Source organism: Pseudopipra pipra, chromosome 9, assembly GCF_036250125.1.
Source record: "Pseudopipra pipra isolate bDixPip1 chromosome 9, bDixPip1.hap1, whole genome shotgun sequence".
Lineage (NCBI taxonomy): Eukaryota > Metazoa > Chordata > Aves > Passeriformes > Pipridae > Pseudopipra > Pseudopipra pipra.
Window position 1 is genome coordinate 29,378,892 of NC_087557.1, and position 23,714 is coordinate 29,402,605.

Below are 23,714 nucleotides of genomic sequence, written 5' to 3' on the forward strand. Positions count from 1 at the left end.
TGCGCCGCAGAACGGCGGAGGAGCCGCGCGGCGCTTCGCCCGGCCCCGCCCACCCGCGGCCGCGGGGCTTCCAGGGCCGGCCCGCAGGGTCGGGGGAGGGGGGAAGCGCGAGGGTTCCAGCAGCTGCGCGAGCGCCGGGAGGCGCCGCTGATAGGGCCGCGGGGGTCACGTGGGGCGAGGGTGGGGGGGAGCGGGGGCCGGGGAGTGGTGAAGAGCGCAGAGCCGCGCGCGGCTCTCGCGTGGTTTGGTTCGTGGCCGCGGGGGCGCGCCTGAGAGCGGGGTGCGCGGGGGCTGCCGGGAGCGCGCACGGAGCGGGGCGAGAGGCGGCGGCGGCGCTCGGTGAGTGCGGGACGGGCCGCGGGGCGCGCGCGGGGTCCGGCGGCGGAGCCTCCCCCCGGCGGAGCGCGGCGGTGCCCCGGGCGGGGCTGTCACCGGGTGCCCGCCGTGTGGCTGCGGGGAACGACGCGAGCGGCGTTCTGGGGGAGCCGCCCTGGCGGGAGGGGCTCGGGCTGCGGGGCCGTTGGGCCGCAGGGCAGGGCCGGCTCCCTGCCCGGCCCGTCCCGCCCCGCCGGGGCCCCGCGGGCGCGGCCGCGCTCGCTCCGAACGGATGTGGAGCCGTTCCACAGCTCGGCCACACGGACGGGCCGTGTCCTGCCTCCTGTTTGCGAACTCGCTGCTGGTGTACGCTCCTTGTAATTAGGGGGATTTCCCTCTCGGCTGCGCCAGCACAGCCTGCAGTGAAAAACTGGGGGCAGTAATGCTTTAATCTGGGCCGTGTTTAGGTCCTGTGACCCGCTGGGGATGGACTGTCCTGCTGAACAGGAGTGACGGTCTCGCAAAGGCTTCACATTTAGATAAGGTCGCAGAATATCTATTTAGCAATCATAGAAGTAGAGGCCAAATAATACTGGAGGGGAGCTGCTGTGCGACTGCTTTCTGTGCCCTTCTGAGGAGGTGCTTTACGGTTTTAAAATAATATTCATCGGACTGTTGCTTCTTCGTGGGCTCTTGGTTTATATAAATATAATATTTTTATTTTTTTTTAAGTGTACGTCCTTTTAAACTGAAGCATGTCAGGCCTCTTCCAGCCTAAACGAGCGTGTTTTCTTTGTTGTCAGTACTTAAAAATTGTTATCTTGAACTTTGCCTGGTGTTGGGCTGCGGGCAGGGAGGGAGCGGCTCTTGAATTCGCGTAAGAAAATGCATCTCGCTGTCTTCTCTTTCAGCCAGCCTCCTTCCGTCCTCCTTATTAGTAACGTGCTGCCTTATGCGATAATAAATGGGATCACTTTAATGACCTTTAGTCACGGGGCTGCTGGGGTCAGATTATCCAGTTCAGGTAACTCAGTTTTGAAGTATTACAGCTCAAAAAGGTCTTAAGAGTAATATATTCCGCGAAGTAAAAGTTCCTACGTGATTTTAGGCAGATTACAGTGCGTAATTAAAGCCAGGTGAACCTTGCTGCTTGTGATGTTTTTGCTGAAAAGGCCCGATCATAAGAATTAGCATATACTGTCCATTAGCGCAGCTGTGTTAGCTGGAGGTGGGGCGGGGGGGGGAGGAAGGAAAGCAAAATCAGGTTTGGAAAATGGGAATTTAATTTTTATGCCTGACTCTTACCTGCTATTTCCAAGCAACAGTTTGACCTTGAGTTATTTTTCGGTCTCTGTGTTATTGAGGGCGTGACTGTGTGTGCCGGCCGCGCTATGCAAATAAACTAGCGGAGCAGCAGCAGTTGATGATGCATTGAAGCCACTAGTGGCCACTGGCTATGACTTTTGTGGCTCTTCATTGACTGCTAAACCACGTGGAGCATCCATGTGCTCTGCTTTTTATTGTTACAAAACCTGCCGGCGATTCTTTGCGAGGTGAGACAAGCCGGTAGCTGTGTGACACTAATGGTTTTTAAGGGGTACTCTTGTACCATAAGTGGTCTAGTTGCGTTTATAAGAACCGATGATGAGGGAGTGTTAATTTTGAATTTTTTTTTATCAGCTTTTTACTTCTGCTTGAGGTGATGCTTCATTTGAAAGCTCGGGGTGATATTTAGTGTGATTCCTCAGTCTTCTCAGTCCTTGAAACCACTGTATTTCTTAGGCTTTACAGAGAGTCAGAGCATGAAATTTAGCAAGCTGAAGAAAAGAAGGTGTATAACACGTCTTAGGGTGTTGTACACTATATAAATACTTTACCTTTCTTTTCCCTGTTCCTAAGTTGATCTGATGACCTTTATTAGCAGTTACAGAGTTTACTTCTCTCTGTATTTCCCGTGATGGCACTTAGAACCTATCTGCTAGAAAACCACATCTCTTAAGCACTCTTGTCTCCATTTCCCTTTATTAAATGATACTTCTGTTGGGGAAAATATCCTTATGGGATTAATTCTTTAATCTCTTAATGGAATGGGGTGAGGGTCTAAACCCTTAACAGTGCTGACTGCAATATTCAAGTGCTTTGCTGACTTGTTCCAGCAGCACACACCAGGATATTCTGTTTTCTGACTTGCAGAAGTTGCTCATTGCCTGCTTTCTCCAATGTGCCTTCTAAGAAATTAAATGTCCTAGATTTCTAAGTAGTTTGCACTGGGCTGATGGAGCACGAGAACTTTGATTTTGATATTTAAAATAAGCTTCACTCCATACAGCAACTCATTCTTACTAAAAAAGGATGTACAGTAGAAAAATCTATCACCTTTCAGAATTCTAATAATTAGAAGGGCAATATAAGAAGTACAGAATATGGAGTTTTAAAAGGTCTTTCAGTGTTTCTTTTGGAGATTGGAGGAAAATGACTTTGTTAACTGAATTTACTGGATTATGACATCTCTTATGGTTTCCAGACCATGGTTGTTTTTTTGGATAAGCATCAGACTACAACGTTCTGGTAGATGCATTTATTGAGAAACAGGTAGCTTAAATGAAAAATCTGACAAGTCAGAAAACTTTTTCTGTGTTGTGTGGGTTGCCACAGACTTAAGTAACGGAGGGTTCTCGAGAAAAGTGTTATCAAATATTGTGTGTATGGAGGAATCCTTACTTCTAGCAAAAAGTCCTTAGGATATTTCTAAATTAGCTAATTCAGATATTGCAAAAACATCGATGTGAAAGTGTGGAACTGACCAAAATCCTCTGCATAAGCAGAGCCTGTTTATGACCCTACCAGAGGTCTCCTTAATTGTACCAGGAACCATTTCTTTCAAGACTGTGTTACCTTTTGGTCTTGTCACCACAGATCACAGTAAAAGTGAATTATTGGGGGGGAAAAGCCCCAAACAACCCAACAATTGAACAGAACTGGATGCATTGAGGCGCTGAGGTGGCTTTGCTTATGCAGAGGGTTTTGGAGAAGTGATGCTGGTCTGTAAGGATCAGAGGAGGGTCACCACTGGCAGGTTCCTCTGCCTGCTGTGCTTTCTGCAAGTCATCGCTGCTGTGGGGAAATCTACACTTGGGTCCTGATGATTTCATCCCTGTGGGAGGTACGGATCGATAGGTTCAGATCCTGTCAGCTGCTGCTCCTGCACAGGCCAAGGGTGTCCAGAATCTGCAATGTTACCAGTAGAAAACTCCCTTAAGTAGCTGCAAAGAGGAGATTTAACATGTGGGCTATACCCAAACAACTGTTGATCTGTCAGGAGCTTTCATATTTACTGCACGTGCACTGAGGTAGTAATTGCAAATTTCAGATCCACAATTTGGATAACTTAAAAAAAAAAAACCCAACCAACCAACCTTCAAATCTTTGGTGTTTTAGGTTTACATTTGGTCATGCTGGGTTTTTTTAGCAAAAAGCTTTAATATATTAAATCTTTGAAGAGAAACTGTGTAAACATTGTAGATTCCTTAGAGCTTTTTCCTTTCACGTTTTTCTCTCACGAATCTTATTTCCTCTGTATTTGAGTTTAAATTTTGACTAGGTCACAGAAGGCTATCAAACTGCATTAGGCCACAGTTGCTTTGGGTGTGTCAAATACAGGAGGATAAATCAGAGAACACTCACTTTTTCCCTAAATACAGCTGCAGTGAGACAGTGTGGATCAGCATATAGAGGGACTGTGGTGTGAAAGGCAGCTGGATAATATTAGTCAGCGTGATAAGTGTCATCAGTGCTCAGCTCTGACTTGTTTGAGGGGGCTGGATGTTTTTGTGTGGATGTCATGGGAAGGGAAGCTTGGAGAGCTCCGAGAATTTATTTGCTGTTAACATCTGCAAAACTCCTCCCAGATGGGGGAGAAGTGTGAAGGGCCTTGCTTGGAATGAGCTGGGCGTGGAAGCTGCATATGAATGGGGGTTAGGAAAGGCAGAGATGGGGATTGAGGGAGCTTGAAAGGAAGAACAAATGAATAATGCAGAAGTAGCTGTAGAGGGTGGAAGTGTCTTTAAATATCCCTCTTTCAGCAGAGCACTGAAGAATGTGCATTCAAGTCCTATTAATAAGCGTGTAAATAGTTTTTTAAATTAAGGCAGAATTAATGTTCAAAATTGTCATCTTGAAGTGGGAAAAGCTTGATTACTTTGAAGAGATTGGAGCACTTCCCTATTGCATAGGCATGATCCCTCATAGTATTGTGATGCTGTTTAATTAAGATCACAACTGTTATTTGTTAATTTGTGAGTCAGATCTTATTTTTACCCACACTGTGCATCTATCACAAGGCAAATTAAAAAAACCCATAGAAACGTAAATCTTTTCTGAGACTGAGGAAGGAAAAATGGAAGAGATGATTTAGAAGCTCTAAATTACTAATCCCTTCAGTCCATAAAACCGTGATTATGACAAGTTTATCTAAACTGAAAATCTTCTTAAACTTTATTGTAAGGGTCACGTGCATGTTTTGGGAAAAATAAATGTCTGCAATGATTAGCAATGCTACAGAGGCTTAGAAAGGGATGAATGTTGCTGGCTTAATCTCAAATATCACTGTAAAAAAATCAGTCCATGTTAATAATTCAACTTGATGTGAAGGGCAAGAAAACAGGGGATTGTGTAAGCTTAGCTTAAACAGAAAAACATACCTGAAAACTGTTGGCTGTGGATTGGTATCTTCTGCAGAGAATAGGGAAAGGAGGTCTTTAACTTCCCTTTAACAGGTTGTCGTGTGTTAGGACTGTGTCCTGTGAGTGGACTGATTCTGTGTAATGATTGGATTAAAATTTTTCATTTCTATGACTATTTCATTGCAGCTGTCCTCTAATTTATCACTGGGTTTTGTACTGATTTTTTTTTTTTTTCTAGAAAGAGCAGGGAAAAGGTAAAAAGAAAGTACATGACTTTCTACAGTGATGTGTCTTTCTAGGACTTGCTACCATGCAAAGTTTGAACTTAAAAGAGGGAAAATTTTCATGGAACTATGCTTTTTTATAGTCTCTTAGTAGAATAGATGCTGAAATTTGCAGAACACCTGGATATTTTTCTACTGAATTGTTCATCTTTCCACGTTGTACCTTGTTCACCTCTTAGCTAGGTGTACACCACTTAATGTAGAGCAATAAAGTAATTTAAGATATTAATTTCAAAATAGATCTATTAAACTCTCCCCTTCCATCTTCTTTTCCCAGAACTGACAAAGTGGGGGGAACAACTGTGAAATGTAATTTAGCTATGGGATGTGGTTGGAACATCTGAAAGACTAATGAGCAACTATTTTGACTTCTATTACAGCAGATTGTGGTTACTACAACTAGGGCTGCCTGTATTTCTGCCTTCTGCAGGTGAACTGCAGTACATTCTTATTGACATGCTCTCCTTTCAGGTCGAACAGAGTCGTTCTGACCTCTCCTGTTCAAATTGCTCTCTTTGTACAGCAGTTGAGGGCCTGTGTTTTCAGCCGTGCTTGTAAAACTGGCTGCATGAATCAGAGCAGCTGGGTGGGATTTTGACGAGCACACTCTGGAAAAAGCATCCAGTGTGACCATCTCCTTTTGCTTATGTAAGAACAGAGTGATCACATGGGCACAGCAAAAATGTGTGCAGTTCCTTATTTGGGAATGCATTAATAACCTTCGTCCTGTTGGAGTGTAATGGCAATTAAAGCCAGTGCAGTGTGGCTGAGTTGCTTTTCCAAGTGGATTTATGGGGTTTGTAGTTCTTCTTTTCATCGAGGCTGAAAAAAATAACTTATTTTCAACTGGGAACTATTAATTTCTGTCATTATTACAGGAAAAAAACAACTCCACAAGTAGAGTTAGGATAGGGACTGTGCAAGCATATCTTCCATATATCTTCACCCTTTCTCCTCTTACATGTGACCTGTATGAATTAGTGTCATGGTTATTTAGTTGTTTCTTCCAGCTGTTATGTTTACTGGTAGGTTTTTAATTATATCAGAAAGAAATATAATGGTTTTGCAATTTTAATTATGTCAGAAAGAAATCTAATGCTTTTGCAAGAAAACATGACTTCTGTTGGTTCCTTAATTATGGAACATGACTGAAGTACTGATAAAACTCTTGATGAGCCCGTCAGCCTTTAGTGTAAACCTGTAGTCTATTCATCACAAGGAAAATATTTCTATAATGTCTTATGTTCCACTGATGAATGTTCCAAACTGGCACTGTGTTTTGTTGTTTTTTAAATAGAACAAATCCAAAATCTTGATGATAGGCTGAGAACCATTGGAAAGACAGACTTCAGGTTCAGATCAGGTCCTATCTGAGTCATGCCAGTGCCAGCTTCACAGAGATTTTTTTTTCCAGGAGCTAACCTGTGAGGACTGTCTTTATTCTACAGGTGCTGATTTGCTGAGACAACAGGTTGTTAATTATGTTATTTGTATTTGGTGGAAGAAACCTCTTAGAATTACTTTGCTATAAATGAAGTATTATGCTGCTTCCATTGGAATAGTTATGAAATGAAACATTCTGCCAGCCCTAATGTTTCCTGGATGAGGAAGAACTAACTTTGTGAGGGGTATAGAAATAAATGCATTTTAAATACCCTTAAACACCTTCTTTTGTTGGAGTTTCTTGAAGGAAACTCAGCAAGGATTGTTGTGGAAACTAGTGCTATTTTTCCATTGTCCTTTTGCTGTTAATCAGTACATAGCACTACTGTGAGGTCACAGAAGTTCTCCTGCCCCAGGATTCAGTTGGTGGAAGAACTGGGAGGGAGCCAGTGTTAGTTCCCAGGGTCTGAGCTGCCTGGCCTTGTGTCCAGTCTCAGCTGGCCCCGAGCAAATGTTACTTTGGGTTGTGCCAGCTGGCCCTGGCCTGTGGGCTGGAGAATGCTGGCCTGCAGGAGGAGGTACTCTGTGAAATGGCCATTCTGCCCCTGCATTTTTAGGGAGATTTTTACCCCTTTTGTGGGGCTGAATCCATTGACTGGGAATCTTGAATTAAGCCTCACTTTTACTGAAAACAGGAATAATGGAAACATCTTTACAGGTGTTACTAAATACGTGTTTGTAGAAGTGTGTTTATTGTAAACACCCCTCCTTATCACTGAGGTGGGAAACAATACAGATACACTTCTCATGGCTTATTTTTCAAGGTTTGTATAATAAAATGATCTGCAGGCAGACAAATAAGGGTAGGGGTCTACACATTTTTTTTTTAATATGTTTTTTAAAATCTGACATGCCTGCTTTGGCTTCTCTGTCGAGAAACTTGCAGTGCATCTGTTCTGTGGTATTTTTTCAGTGTCCCACTGACACCATTATTGAGTTTCCAGTGTCCTTTGGCAGAGAATTCTATCACTTGTAGAAATTCTCTATTTTATTGTTTAAACTGGCTTCTGCTGGTTACACTTAGTGGTTCTGGCTTAAATGGGTGTAGACCATGAATGGTTCAGCCTCCCCTTTCTCTGTCATTTGTAGACCTCGCAGACCTCTGTGACTTCTGTGTTTTTTACAGACTGAAGAATTCAAGCCTCCCCAGTTGTTTCTCATGTGGAAACATTTAGGTATCTTTGATTGTCTTGTATAGTCCTCTGAACATTTTTTTAAGATATTATATGTGATATACTATTAATGCTGAGAAAATAGTATAACATGGAAGCCTGTGACTATATATAAAGCATATGTATGATTAATACTTAATCCTATGTGATGGGTTTTGATAACATATTCAGAGTCTGAGTGTGTTGGCATTTGAGCATCTGAAAGACTTGTATTGCAGCAATATGTTTTCTTAAAACAATTACCAGAAAGGCTATAAAACTTAATACAGTCTCATAAAAAACAGCTAATCTTGGAGAGAAACTGAATATATACGAAGTGTTAAGCTGTTCATCATATTAAATATCTTGTTATATAACCAGCATGGGAAGGTTGGTGGCATGGGAGTCAGAAACCTGACTAGTACAGTGTGATAAATGTGTGATTAAGTCTTCATTTGCAAATGGGCTGTTTCAGGAATTCCCTGAGGCTTGGAGAAATTCCTGAGTGATGGCCATCAGAGCCAAAAGCAAAAATCCAGGCTTTTTATATCTTTAACTTAAAGGGGAAACTTTGGCTACTGTGTTTTTTTTTCTCCTCTCTTTGCCCCAGACTGGAAACTTAATAGTAAGTTGTGTAGAACTTGTCAAAATTGAACATTTTCTTGGAGGAAACAGGGCTTCAGCTTCCTTATGAACCGAGAAGATATTTCTCCTCACCAACACAGTCTGCTTTTCCATATAGATGTTTGCAGAATTATGCATGGCAACACTTAACTGCTCGGAGTTTGTAGCAGGGTGGTAAATAGGTGTAGTTAATAATGGGAGGGAACCTGTGAAATGTTCTGCATGATTGGCATTGTTCCTGCTTGACCAATCAACCTGAATAAGAATTCTTTTACAGAAGCTATGTGGCTGGGAACTCAAATGGCCACCGAAAATCTAAGTAAAGGAGTTGAAAAGCACTTGTGGAATCTGTATTCTTTCAGAAGAGGGAAGCCTTAATCTATAGATGAAAATACTTTCTGTGTCGCTTTGTGTGGCCACTCTTGGGATGTTTCCTTTTGTGTTTCTAGTGCTGTGTGGTACTTGACAGTCAGTTGATGAGAAGTAGTTGCTGGAGTTCCCAAGAGGGAGTTGGTTGCCTTTTCATCAGTGCAGTCCCTCGTGGCTGAGCCCTGAGATCGTTGCTGACTTGCAGGAGGCTCTTCGGTCCCTCCTGGTGCTGCAAAGGTAACATGGGGAAAGTTCTTCCACGTGTGTGTTTGTCCTTCAGCTGTAGTAGAAATTGGGACTTAGACAGGACTGAAATATGAGAAAACAATTTCTTTATGTTAATGCCATGTAAGTTTGCTATGCTGTGATGACAGTTCAGTGTGCATGTGTTAGCAGTGTCCTGTTTAAGATAACTGTAACCATATAGATATGAAATCTACTTGATTTTAGTTTTTCTTTCTTCTTTTTCTATTATTTTATGTATTTCTGCGTAGGTCATTAGGTAAATGTGGTGGGAATGATAATTTTCTGAAGAACCCAACCTTTTAACTTAATAATAACAAACTATAGTAAGTTTTAAAGTGTAGATATGGTGAACATTATCAGTTTGTGCAAAGCATTTCTAACTATTGGGGTATTGTTACAAAAAGCAATAAGAAAAATAAAACTAACTTCATAAATTATTTGCTGACAGCACCTGCTGTCTTGTCATGTAGACTTTTCCAAATAAAATAGAAGGCTACGTGAATCACAGGCATAAAATTTCATTTTGAAGGTTCAAAAGTGGTAACAGTATATCTCTGGGTGATAGCAGTATGCCTTTTTGAGATTTAACACTTGAACTTGAGCTGTAAATTCGTGTAGACTCTGGATAATACTATAAACATTGTTTTGAGACAGATAGTGCCAATAAAAAATAGAACATATAGGGCTGATGTAACTTAAATATAATTATTTAATCCTACATTTTTATGTGTAATTTCACTTTCTTTTTTGATTATTAATTTAGAGGTAAAACCAGCCCCAGTATCCTTATGTAAAGTTAACTTCTTACTTCAATCACAGTTAGCAGAATGTCCCACAGGCAGCTGAGGAAGAATTTGATAAATTTGGTAGTAACTGGCATATGAAGTGTGTGACTAAATGGAGCTTTTCTTTCAGGATCATTGATTAGAAAGCACTGTTATGCTCTGCAGGTTTCACTTGGAGTTTTCTGTCAGCTGTATAAAAATAAATCAAATAATTATTGCTTCTGTTGTAAACTCCAAAATTTATTTCTGAGTGTGATACCAGCTACTGAATAGTTCTGTAGTTGAACTAATGAAATCATGAATGGGGTTTGCATGGCCAAGGTCGTAGTATAAAGTGTATAAAAATATAAACATACCTCACAGTTAAAGATGGTGGGGAGAAGAGTCACTGTCAAAATGTTTTTTTTTTCTTTCTTCTTCTCTGGGAGAATAATGGATGATCTTACAGGAAACTTTATGATTGTGTATGGGTGTGCTTTCTTCAAACTGTCGTAGACAAATATAAATTTATTCCATTCATCAACGTGGGTTTGCAAATATTATGATACTTAATTGTGAAAGCTTTTCCTGGGGAGGGATTTGGCTGCTCTGCCTTGACATTTACGTGCACATGTGTATTTATAGTTGTGATCTGTCTGGAATTTGCCTTTGTGGTTTTGTTTGCTCTTTAACTTGTTCTGTGATTTAGTCCTGTCCTTCTCAGTTTTGTTTCTGAGGTTTAATAGGTGAGGAATGCAGAAGAAATGGCTTAATTTAAAGGAAGTATTGAACACTGGACTGTTAACTTTCTCATTGCATAACAGGAGTACCATGACATTGCCCTAAAGTAGTTTCTAAGAACAGGAAGGCACATCTGAGGCTGCCCAGTTTCGCAGAAAATGGTTTTCCAGAACTGACTATAAGTAAAAGCTGCACAGATACCACTTGATACTGGAGTGCTGATGATAACATTTTTCTGTGTATGCTGAAATGGAATGTATTTGAAGCTGTTGTATTTGAAGGCTGTATAAACAAAGAAGTGATGATACAGATGGTTGAGTCATAGCTGATATATCAGTCAGAGATGTAGTAGAATTAGGAAGAAAGCTTTTGGATGGTGAAGGTTTTTATCTCTAAACGTAATTGTTTTTGAGGTGGTTTCACAGCCAACTGGATCTGCGTGTCCAAAAAGGTACTTAGCACTCATTCAGGAGCAAGCTTAATCAAGTCTTAGGTTATGGGCTCACTGACTGATAGGTTGGGAGTCCAGTGACTTGCTTCTGGGAGGCTCCAGTAAGTTCCAGGGCACAGGGCAGGGCTGGGTGCTGGTAATGCTGCCCAAACCACATCCCAGCACCACCCCTCCTTCCAGTTCAAGGTGAAAGTCCACAACAAAGGGGAGCACACATCCAGTGTGCCAGTCAGAAGTGGGCACCAGCAGGGCTGCACACACTGCAGGGCCCTCAGGGACGTGGGCACGAGGTGCCAACCTCTGCAGGCAGGAGTGACTGAAATGCAAGGGCTCTGGAAATGGCCTTCCTGCCAAAATGCCCTGTGGGGTTTCCAGGTTCTGCTACAAAAGAGGAAGACAACAAGGTAGAAATGCAGAAACTTGTAAAGAACAAAATAATCCTATAAAGGAGTTCATATGTTGCACAGTAGGTAATGTCCTTGTCTGGGTTTTGGGGGGACGCTTATTCAGGCATTTAAACAAAAAGTATCCCAGCATATTGGAAGCAAAATCTTTTCTCACTCTAGAAGAGTTTTTCCTAGGTGTATATGGTAACAGGGAAGACAGGACTGTAGCAGTAAAACTAAATATTTACTTGTACTTTATTAAGGCTGGTTTGTTTCCTGTTTACTTGAGCTTATTTGGAGGGACTGCAGTGCCGGTACATGAAGGCTTTTCCTTTTCTTTTGATAATAATTCTGAGGAGGAATATGGGATAAAATAACAAAATGAACAGTAAAGAATTGCAAATATCAGATATTTGGAGTTCTGAAAATCTGTGATTTATTATCTTTCCTTGAAACTGCTCTAAAGAGAGAAGATTGGAAGATGTAAAAACTTACCACACTTAGCAGATGGATTTCACTGTCTGAAGAAGTGCTGGTATGATCAGATGTACCCAAACTGTAATTAGCATGATAACTAGATGTCCATCTTGTGCACACTAGTCTTTTAACAATAATGAACATTAAAAAAAAGTTTTCCCTACTTCTAAGAGAGTCGTATCTCTTTGTTACAAATTGTTTAAAGAACTCAATAAGCATGTGAGAGGAACTGCAGCCTACATGTATTTCCAAAAGATCTCTGCTTGTAGGATAAAAGGGAGGTCTCAATATGGAGAAAAAGAAGGAATATGCTTTCTGGAAGGAGATGTTTCAGTTACCCATTGAGTCTTAGAAGATATGAGATTCCAGGCTATAAATTCATTCTGACAATGAAGATCTCGTGCAGGGCAGGAAGTAGAAGTAATGTAGTCATTGCTGTACATCCCACTCACAATCTTAAGCAATTTAGTTTTTAGGGAATATCTTACATAATTAGGGTATAACTGAGCACTTGAGCCAGAATAGCATGTCCCTCTCTATAGGGAGAGAAAGGATGCCTGAACACTTAGTCACTGTGATTGTCAGCAAACAGTCCCTCTGTGACTTTGTTACAGAATTTGTTCTGTAAGGATTGAAAATTAAGGTGAAGAAACTTTTGATTTGAGGAGAAATCCTCATTATTGTGGCTTTTAATGTAGCCTGTGAAATTAAATAATACGTTTTACAAAAGGGGGAGAGAGGATGGGTCAGTAAACCCTGCTTATTGCACTGCTTGAATATTTTTTTGATACTTAAAAGGAGACATATGTGTTTAATGTAATATTGTCAAAAGGTTAAAACTGCCCAGTAAAACATACAAGTGCAGTAGCTCCTGAGGGAGTTGTACTGTGCTTCACATGGAATCTGCTTGTTGTAATTCCAGCTGTTGACCTGTTGCTTTCAGAACTCCACAGTGGAGAAAATTTTGAATTTAGGATGTGGGGTTTGCAGACTCTATCTGAAATACTAACTGTAAATTAACTAAAGTAGCACTTTCAAAATAAAGATGAGAAGGGTGATTTAGAGCTTTATTCCATGTGGAACTCAGCAACAGCTTCCTCCTTCAGCTGTAAAGATAATTGATTCTGTAACCTTGTGGCTCCCAGTGTGCCAAAAATGCAAGTAAGTCCTGAGAGATCTGGTGGCAAGGGGAGCTGATTCCTACTTGCAATACCCTTTGACCTCTGTTACATTTGAAATAATATCTGCGTATATGCAAAAGTTCTTGCTTTCTCAAATACTGTGGTGAAATCTTGGCTTTATTCAGTCTTCATCTTTTCTACCCCTATTCCAAAGGGGAGTGTAAAAAGCCCTCAATAAATAATTAAGCAAATCCTGGATACACTGGAGGGAATCTAGTAAATTCTACTACAGAAATTGGGAAACAATAGATACGATGTGAGGATTAGGGGGAATGACACAAGTTTAAAAAGACAAAGAAAAGGTACAGATCTTTTTCTAGAAATCTCTGGTTAAGGAGACATTTTCTGTCTCTTCTGATCAGCTCCTTTTAAGTTAGAGCAGGTCCTAGAAAACAACTTCACATATAATGCTCCCTGAGTCAGAGGATTAATGGGTTTTATTGTTGGAAGGAAGGCAGTTGAGTTTAGTTGTCTTCATAGTAATAACTTCATAATTGAGCCTAGAAATGTCTTCATATGGGTAACTTCTAGATATGACCAAAGCTGGTGTGTTTTAATACTTTGTTCCTGGGAGGAGTAATTTTTCAAGCTGTATTAATCAGTCTTGAAGTTTATTCCCCTGCTGATAAGCGGGGATAGTTTCTTGACCTATAGCTTTTAGCAGAGATACAAAAGAAATCTTGCAGGCTAAAACTTCATAGCATTTTCCCTACAGAGCATGAGAAATACTTCAGTAGTAAAATTTGCACTGGATGTTGTAAAACAAATGTATAAGAACCAAATGTTTTTCTGTTACCAACATCTCATCAGAGGGAAGGTATTTGCTTGGTGTATTGCTGTACTTGTCTAATAATCTCGATGTTTCCTCTTCTGTCGAAGAAGGCTGTGATGGGAGTTACAGTTTTGGTCTGTTTTAATTTAGTGGTTTGAGTTGTGTTAAACAAAGTGGTTTTTTTTTTTGCTCCGATTCATTCTTTCTGCTCAGTAGTCCGTGACTGCAGTCAGCTGTTTGTGTGTGTGGGGGGCAGCTCCATTTTATTGTTAAAGAAATGAAGTTTGTAGTTGATTTGGGTGTAAAATACTTGCTAGCCTTTGCTGGCAAGGGTACAAATGCCCGTTGATATATTTGGAAGGCAGTTCTGTACAGCTGTCTCTATAGAAACAGTGAAGTAAAACGCTATAATTACTTCCTCTGGGCCGCTGCAGTTCTCTCTCTCTCTGGGGGCCGCTCAGTGTTTGGGGCTGGACGCTGCTGGTGAAAGGCCCCTTGGTGTCACTCTGATTTAACCTTTCCACTTTGGAGGTTTGGGGAGGGAGAAAATAGCAGGGAGCGCTGGGGGTGCGCGCGCAGGAGCTGGAGCTGGAGCTGGGCCAGCGGGGAAGTGACGTCCGCGATTATTTGTGGTTCTAGAAAGAGCCGAGACACGTCGTGGGCATGGGAGGACTCTGAGGAGAGGGCTGTGCCTGCTGTGGGTGTCATCATTTATAAATGAGCAGCGGGGGAGGGAAGGAGGTCCGGGAGAAGCTGCCCAGCGTTTCTAGATGGATCGGAGAGTTGGCTGATTTACGGCGGTGCCGGTCGTTTGGATTCCGGGTTTGATTTGTGTTTTTCCTCCTCCAGCATCTCCACCTTGCTGAGACACTGGACGCTGCTCTCTTTTATAGCGAGGAAAATCTGAACTCCTCCGACACTCAGGATGGGGAAAGATTATTATTCTATCCTGGGAATTGAAAAAGGGGCTTCTGACGAGGATATCAAAAAGGCTTACAGGAAACAAGCGCTGAAATGGCATCCGGATAAGAACAAATCTCCCCACGCAGAAGAAAAATTCAAAGAGGTTGCAGAAGCTTATGAAGTGCTGAGTGATCCCAAAAAGAGAGACATCTATGATCAGTTTGGGGAGGAAGGTATGCATGTCTCTGTATTACTCTGATCAGTTAATTTCATTATGTGGTATGAAACAAAACATAGGGGAAAACACAGTATGTGTTGATTTTTAGGCAGTGTATTTGGCTCGTCAGTTTTTTTAAATGTAAAATGCATTGCTGGGTTTTAATGCTGATACAGTTTTACTTTCTTATTATAATTTATTTTATAAATGCCAAGTACTCGACGGGCAAAAAGTTACTAAACAGAAAAAGTTTGTATCACTCATAAATAGCTTTCTGGATCTTTTGCCTTGCCAGAACACTTTTGAGATGCAGTTCAAGAGAAGATGTATTCTTTTTTTTATATTTTTGCCTGAGGGCAGTCTGCTTGATCCAAGCAAGGCAGTCCTTCTGAGCAGAAGCCCAGGTGTCCAGTCTGTAGTTGTCCTTGGCTTTGTGCCTGGAGAGGAAAGAATTTGGCTGATGTCACGAAATACCAGAACAATTTTTTAGCTTTAATTGTAAACAGTGATAACATGCCAAGAGAATGAGGCCTCAGAAATGTCATATTTATCCTAAAATGGTTATCTGGAGAGGATGGCTTTTTTTTTATTTTTGACCAACATGACTTTCAGTCTCATGATTGAGCAACAGAGGAAGTCATTAACATCCCTTGCCATAAATGTATGGTATCAGAAATTCCATATGGAATAATGGCTTCCGCTGTGACAACTGTCTACTTGTTGCTGTTCACTGAGGGCCATGTGTTTTACTGTTATACAGGAGGACACTGAAGTAATTTGTTACCATTATAAAGGAGGGCACTTTGGAGAAAGGTACAAAGTGTGAATTTGTAGAGTGGTGTATCTGGAGATATCTCCTCATGCCTCACTTACTCTCTAAGCTCCTCAGTTGCATCTGAGAGTGTAATTAGTAGTTGTAAGGGAAAGGCAGAGGGTTGGGTTTTGTGGGAAGGAGGAAAGACTGTGTTTATACAGCCAAGAACTTGATGTACCTTCAAGAACTTTTGGCCAGCTATTCCAGGAGGTGTCCTTCTGCTGTCACAGATTGAATCCCTGATCTACTTGTTTGACATTAACAGTGCTGTGACAGAAGGATTTACTACATGGTGCTAAGGACTTCTGATATGATCTGGTGTTCAGATGGAAAAGGCATTCTGATGTCTTACTTGGATACTCTTGGTACCTGATATTTAACTTATGCATAAAAGGTCTAGAACACTGAGACAAAAAACCCCCACAAACTTTCCTCCTTCAAATTTAAGGTTTAGGGAATCCTGCTTCATTAATGTTAGCCTTCCCATTTTTGTGGCTGTGGAGGTAGGAGAGCAGCTGTAGTTCTGAGTTGGTCTAACATTAAAAAAAAAAAAACAGCCCACCAACCAAACAAAAAAACCCAACATTGTAAGTTTAGAAATAAAAATCTTGTAAGAAGACTTTCAGTCTTTTTATCTTAAATGTTTGAGAAAGTATCCTGAAATGGTCAGAGCAGAAGAGCACTGTTATGAGGAAATAAAATACTTCATTGCCTGTTGGGAAAGAAGCATTGAAGAAAATTGATTTTAGCTGGGTTTGGAATGGGAGCACAGGAAGTACAAGGGACTGTTCAGAGAGAATTGTACAGGAAGTCTTAGCAGGAAGGAACAAGATGGAGATCTCTCCTTGTGGAAGATGGAATAGATACAACAAAGCTATTGAGAACCTTGTGATTTTTTGCACAGAGACAGTGATAGTGTACATAAGATTTTTGTACCCAAGTGGATTAAATTCTAAGATGTTCTTATTTGTAGCTGCTTTGATACTGAAAATGCATTGCAGGAAAACAGAGGTAAAACTAATTAACACTGAATTAATGCTGTGGAAAATGTTGCATATGTGAGAGTGCATAATTTCCCCCAGAAGTGATCTTGTGGAAGGTTGCAGTTCCCTACAGACTTTGCAGAACAAGAAGAGATCAAGTCCTCTGTTAATTCATTTAAATAACTAGTTTGAATCATATGAAATAAAATTGGCAGTGTCAGAATACCTGCTCTTCTGAAGTCCTTCTAGAGCTTCAGAAACTTTGCTGCTGTTCAAGCTCTTGAATTACTGGTTGGTACTTCATATTCTGATGGTGAGTCCTCATTGGAAGGAGACTTTTGACTCTACTGTGAATATCTTTTTGACTCATCAGTTCTGCTGTCATTACACTCTACAGTAGGAAAGCTTGTACTAATACTCATTTTAGTTTTAACTTTGCTTATTTGTCTCCTTTAGGTCTGAAAGGAGGAGCTGGAGGATCTGATGGACAGGGCGGTACCTTCCGGTACTCCTTCCACGGCGACCCACACGCCACATTTGCAGCTTTCTTTGGGGGCACAAATCCTTTTGAGATCTTCTTTGGAAGGAGGATGCCTGGTGGCAGAGACACTGAAGACATGGAGGTGGATGGTGATCCCTTTGGATCCTTCACTACCTTCAGCATGAATGGTTTTCCAAGGGAAAGGAATACAGTTGGCAGCCAGTTACGTCGTAAACAAGATCCCCCTGTGATCCACGAACTCAAGGTGTCACTGGAAGAGATCTACCACGGCTGCACGAAAAGAATGAGGATTTCACGGAAAAGGCTGAACCCAGATGGCAGAAGTGTCCGAACAGAGGACAAAATTCTTACCATCGAGATCAAAAGAGGGTGGAAAGAAGGCACCAAAATCACTTTTCCAAAAGAGGGCGATGAAACCCCCAACACAATTCCAGCTGATATTGTTTTTATCATTAAAGATAAACCTCACTCTCATTTCAAGAGAGATGGATCAAATATTATCTATCCTGTTAAGATCAATTTAAGGGAGGTGAGTTTCTCTTTTGGAAGAGCTCTAAATGTCTGAAGTTGTTAACAAATGATACAATGGCTAAAAGCTGCATGGCAGCTGTGAAGTTTTAGGATTTGGGTTTTGGGTGTCTTTTTTTTTTTTTTTAATTAGAGTTTTGCTTTTGTCAATGTGTGGCTAAAGAGTAATAGCTGTGTTGATAAAAATGGGGTATTATTTCCAAGCTGTTTACTGTAGAGGTGGAAGTGTACAAAGGTGGAAGGGTAAGAGTACAGGTGATATGTCTTAAATCTTCAGACATTACCTTCCTGGCTAATGATGTGTTAGGCAGAAGTGACAGACACATTAACAAATCCTATATAATATGCTCCTTGCTGCTGGGATATGATTGCTATTTCTGTAGGATAAAGCAGAAATGCCTTAAGTATTTTCGTTTCCAGCAAATTCAAAGTCTCCCCTTTTATGTCATCATTCATGTCAGTGTGATTTCAAACTACACAGAGATTGATTTCATGAAGATAAATAATTGTGAACAGGTGTAAGAGGAGCTATGTATAACAACAAAAATGGTATAGCTTTTTAAAATTCCATTCCAAGTCAAAACATACTGGCTTTCTGAAGGAAAAGTCAGAAAGGCAACTTCAGAGTTTTTAAGAGTCTGGAGCCTCAACATAATCATCATTTAAAAGATAATGTGGCTGCATGTAATGTATTTTTTCTTCTTCATTAGTATCAGGTTAAGAAGTAAACTCTTGCTTGCATTATAAGCTCTTTGTGTACATTAGGCTCCCTTCTTAAAGGATTCTGAACTAAAATAAGTGTGAACTAGGGTGAAGCACTTGAAGTAGTATGAGGGAGGGAGAACAGACTATTTAATGTTAATGTGGGTAATACAGTTTCTTCATAGATAAAAACCTATTTAGACTCATTATATTGTTATGTAAATTGGACATTATTAGTGTAGACTAAGTGTGCTGAATCAAGTGAAGCTGGAGGAATCAAAATCTTGTTATCAGAGATCCTAGTACTGAAAACAAACTGTTGGATTAAGCAGGAGGTTTAATGTTTTAATTTTGGTTCACCAAAATAATAGTTAGTTTTTGTTTGAGTATCACAAATAGTCACTGAACACAGCTCAGAAATTGGATATGCCATTGCTTATAGACACTCAGATGTCTTTCTGCAATTTGATACAGGTTGGTAGTGTATTAGAATAAACCCCTGTGCAATGTAAACACACAAAAAATGAAATGGGATTCTGAATTTCCAATGGCAACTTAGAAGACTGACATCTCTAGAGAAGTATGAGTGATGATTTCCACTCTGCTCAGCTCCCTTATTATTTGATGAAATCTTTGAATGACATATAAGCTCAATTACCCTCCAGTGGCCATTGTGTGAGATTTGTAAATTCAGTGATTGAAACCTTCTCTTTTTAAAAAAGGAACACTATATTTGAATTTTGACATCTCAGTAGTGCACACTAGAAACACTGTTTAGGATTTTAGTCACTTCTAAGTAATCTAAATTCACTTGTAGGTACAAAAGAAGTTCTGACCAATTTGTTTTTCTCCTGTTATGATCTTTTTTTAGGCGTTGTGTGGCAGCTCTTTCAACGTGCCAACCATAGAAGGAAGAACCATACCCATGACAGTAAACGAAGTGGTAAAGCCTGGGATGAGAAGAAGAATTATAGGATATGGTTTGCCACTTCCCAAAAATCCTGACCAACGTGGAGACTTAATTATAGAGTTTGAAGTGATTTTCCCAGATAACATTTCTCCAGCATCAAAAGAAGTACTTAGGCGAAATCTTCCAGTTTCATAAAATGGAAGACTGTGTATGTCAACAGATTAAAATAGGACACTGGAAATGCAGAAGACTGGCAAGTCTGTGCTTTAAAAGTGCAATCTGTAACAACTAGTGGAATCTTTGTTTCTTTTTGTTTTGTGGGATGGGTGGGGGGGAATACTGTAATGCTGCATGAGAAGAAAAGGATTCAAGTACAAGTCATACAGGTGAATTCTGCAGTAAAATTTACAGGGAAAACCACTCATGTTGTTTTAATCTTCCTAATCAACAAAATTTATTCATTATTTTGCTTAATATAAAATGCAGTAATTTTTTACAAAGCCAGTGCATATTTCTGATACAGTACTTGAGCCTCCAAGTACTTTCTTTCTTATATCCTTACCCTATCTGTAACATTACACATTTATACAAAAGTTGGAGATAGTAGTAGAAATACACAAATATATAAACATTTAAAAGAGCAAAACACGAAAGAGATCTTTTTGGTATGTTGCCTTCCACTGCACAAAGCATAGGCTGGAAAAATCAGGTTGGACTCCTGAACCTCCCCCCAGTGCAATGAAAGCCTTCTCTTTATTGCCCCAGGAATGTCAGGACTGCACTGTGAGTCTAGCAAAGGGCAGATGGCTTGAGGAGCCAGAGGAGCCATTTGCTGTGGGACAGTTCCTCAGCCTTCAGGCAGCACAGCAAGAAGGGATTCCACAAGTAACAAGTGGGCCTGCTGTCAGATGGGGCAGGGGAGCTGGTGACAAGTAACACGGAGAAGGCTGAGTTACTCTGTGCCTTCTTTGCATCAGTCTCTACCAGTAAAACAAGCAGTGAGGAATTCCAGATCCCTGAGACCAGAGGGGAAGTCTGGAAGCTTGGCAGTGGAGGACCAGGTTAGGGTGCACTTGAACTGGAAGCCTGTGAGTCTGACAGGTTGCCCCCAAGCATTGAGGGAGCTGGCTAATGCCACTGCAAGGCCACTCTTACTTATCTTTGGTCATGGAGATTGAGAGATGTTCCAATAGACTGGAAAAGAGAAAATACCACTTCTCAAGAGGAACAAGAAGGAAGTTAGTCAGCTTCACCTCAAGCCATGGTAAAGTGATGGAAAAAAATCCCCCTGGAATGCATTTCCAGAAGGTGATCAGGAATATTCAGCATTAATGTACAGTCGGGAAATCTTGCTTGACCAATCTCATTGCCATCCCCAGTGAGCTTTGGGGATGTCAGGAGAACAGTCCTCGTTGTTTGCCTTTTACATCTGCAGGCAGACTCATAAAGTACAGGTTAGATGAAGTGGAAAGTGAGGTGGATTTAAAAGCTGGCCAAATGAGTGGGCACAGGGGCTTGTAATCCATGGCACAAAGTCCAGATGGAGACAAGTCAATCCTGGTGTACCCTATGGCTCAGTACTGGGGCCAGTACTGTTCAGCATCATTAATGACCTGAATGATGGGATGGAGTTTCCAAATCATATAAAATGTGGGAGGAGTGGCTGATGTACTGCCTTTCAAAGGGACCTCAACAGGCTGGAGAACTGGACAGAGGATTCTCACAAAGTTCAGCAAAGGGGAATGCAAAGTCTTGCTCCCTGAGGAGCAGCTGACCAGCAAACTCACTGACTGTGAGCCAGCAGTGCAGCCTTGTGGCAACAAAGGCCAGAGCTTTGCTAGCAGACGGAGGGAGATGATCTCTGTCAGCCCTGAGGAGGATACAGCTCGAGTACTGGACTCCCCAGTCCTTGGAAGATACAAATTTAGTGGAGTGGCTCTAGCACAGAACCATGTATGAGAGGCTGAGATAGCTGGAGCTCTTCAGCCTGGAGGAGATCTTGGTACCTGATGTGAGGGAATGAAGATAGAGGAGCCAGGCTCTTCTCAGTAGCTCTCAGTGACAGGACTAAAGGGACACCAGTTAATACACAGGGGATTCCATCTGAACACAAGGAAGCACCTTTCTACCGAGAGGATGGTCAGACACTGGAATGGGTTGCCCAGAGAGGTTGAGGAGTTGCCATCCCTGGAGATGCTCATAACCTGAGCAGACATGGTCCTGGGCAGCTGCTCCAGCTGACCATGCACGAGCTGGGGTGTTGGACTACGTCATGCCAAGAGGTTTCTTGCCTCCTAAATCATTCTGTGACCTTGGACTTGGCACTTTTCACTAGACGGTGCTCTGAGCCATGTTCTGCAAAGGAGGCTTGGCCCAGAGCTGGGGGGTACTCGTGACAAGGGCCTGGGGAGCAGGTCTGTACTGGAGTGGAAAGCTGCACAAAGGACCCTCTAAAAGCATTTGGCTTGGGCAGGGGTTCAAAGATCACGCTGATCTCAAGCATTCGTTATTTTCAGAGGCCAAATTTTACTCCCTTGAAGAAGAAGGAAGAGCCCAGGTCCTAAGGAGAGTTTGCTTAAAACACAAAGTGGGATAGGGGTTGCCCATAAACTTTCATATGCTTGAACTGAGTCTTTTTTGAATACAAAATGAGTTAGTTGTCTTTATAGTTTAAAAGATGCATAGAGAGATGGAGAGCCCTCTGTAATAGTCTAGTTTTATAATACAGTAATAGGGCTGGTTCCCTTGATTGTGGCATGGTATTGGTGAAAGAAATGCCTTGTGGGCATGCTTTATTACTTGAGTTTAAAACCATAATACAGTGCTTTAACAATACTTTCAAAGGGGGTTGTTTTTTTTGTTGTTGTTGTTGTTTTTTTTTTCATAAGAAAATATGTAAGATTTGCTGTCAGCCTTTTGCCTGTGGAAATTTAGAAGTTACCTGCTCTCTTAAGTAGCTTAAGAAATGGCAGTGTTACATATGTGATTCTCTGCAGGAAAGTAGATCATATGGAAGTTGGGATTTAATTTACAATAACTGCTTATTGAGCACAAGAAGAATCCCATTTCTGTTACTCAAAGGAATAGAATTTCTGGGAGATATTGTTCAAATCAATCTTTTGACTGCAGATCTTTCCATGTCATATCAGTTAGTTGTAGTTCTAAATCCTGCAGGAAGGAAACAATTGCTGGAGCAGTATCACAAAGAAAAAAATTGCTGCTTAGTGCTTCTGCATATTGTTAACACTATATATTGTTTGTTCAAAAAATTTCCATTTCAGTATGTTCCGTATTGCATTTCTTATGTGGTTTTTAAGTAAAAAAATGTAAAGTTGGTTTTTAACATTCTCTTATATTTTGTTATGATGGTAAATGCTACAAGCTACACGACTTCAAAAGCGTATCATCCTAAAATACCTGTTTGTCAGTTTAAAAGCTAATAGAATCGAGCATTTTGTAATCCAGGATCTTGTAATGATAGTCCAACTTGTAAAAAAAAAAACCAGTTACAGCAACTAGGACTATTTTTTGTAATTATCTTCAGGCAAGAGGAGTAGTGTTAAATTGAAGAATTGCAGTATCTTGTGTATTTAGAGGTGTATATAGATTATATATATATATGTATAGCAAACTAAACTTTTCCAACTGTTTTCAAGCTCAAAATATAAAACTTGTAGGACTGGTATGAAATAAATGCTTGTATTTCTTTTCTTATGGAGAGTTAACAAAGTATATGTTTCAGAAAACAGCATGTAGAACTACTTCAAAATATGAGAGGAAGCATTAATATCTAATCCAGGATTCACAAAAAATAATATTTTTCTAATCAAAAATGTGCTTAAAAGCTATGTTTTAAAACCCACTTGATTATTTAATAAAGGCTACTTGGGAGAAGGAAGCAAGTACTCAGTCACCTACTATATTTGTAACTACTGAAATACATGGAAATAAAACGGTCATTCATGAAGTTGGGATGAGGAGGATTTTTGGTCTCCTGGAGGCTGCTTAGGTGCCATTGAAAGTAAAAGTCGTTTAGTTGCTTTGAAGTTCATCCAGCAAAGCTATGAAAAGCTCTGCTTCTAAAGATCCTTTTTTAATCTCCCCACCATCAGTCTTTAGGGTGACCTCAAGCTGTTGGAAAGTAGGGCAGAGCTCCATTACAGCCATTCCACAGCCGTGCAGTGCAACTCCCATTGCTCCACAACAGGTTTCTGATGTCCTGAGGGGACTGGTGTTCCCCTCTCCTGCTGAGCCAGTTTTGTATTAGCT

At 40.9% G+C, this 23,714-nt stretch overlaps 1 protein-coding gene across 6 annotated transcripts; it reads left to right on the top strand.

Annotated features, from left to right (window-relative positions):
- Window positions 1-210: 210 nt before the first annotated feature.
- On the top strand, window positions 211-23,412 carry DNAJB4 (DnaJ heat shock protein family (Hsp40) member B4). Of its 6 annotated transcripts, XM_064665562.1 has the most exons (5): window positions 589-681; window positions 1,227-1,339; window positions 14,736-15,022; window positions 17,260-17,834; window positions 19,407-23,412. In XM_064665562.1, exons 3-5 carry the CDS (start codon window positions 14,812-14,814, stop codon window positions 19,638-19,640), a joined length of 1,020 nt encoding a protein of 339 aa, XP_064521632.1. In that variant the 5' UTR covers window positions 589-681; window positions 1,227-1,339; window positions 14,736-14,811; the 3' UTR covers window positions 19,641-23,412. The 6 variants fall into 6 exon arrangements, with proteins under 6 accessions (XP_064521631.1, XP_064521634.1, XP_064521632.1 ...); XM_064665561.1 differs by lacking the exons at window positions 589-681; window positions 1,227-1,339 and adding an exon at window positions 211-339; XM_064665564.1 differs by lacking the exon at window positions 1,227-1,339 and having other exon boundaries at window positions 548-681.
- Window positions 23,413-23,714: the final 302 nt, after the last annotated feature.

What these genes read in the sequence shown, in the direction of transcription:
- DNAJB4 (XM_064665561.1), top strand. Translation starts at nt 14,812, where the DNA reads ATGGGGAAAGATTATTATTCTATCCTGGGAATTGAAAAAGGGGCTTCT. An exon ending in TGATCAGTTTGGGGAGGAAG is followed by an intron (nt 15,023 to 17,259) that starts GTATGCATGTCT and finishes TGTCTCCTTTAG; the next exon opens with GTCTGAAAGGAGGAGCTGGA. An exon ending in TTAAGATCAATTTAAGGGAG is followed by an intron (nt 17,835 to 19,406) that starts GTGAGTTTCTCT and finishes ATCTTTTTTTAG; the next exon opens with GCGTTGTGTGGCAGCTCTTT.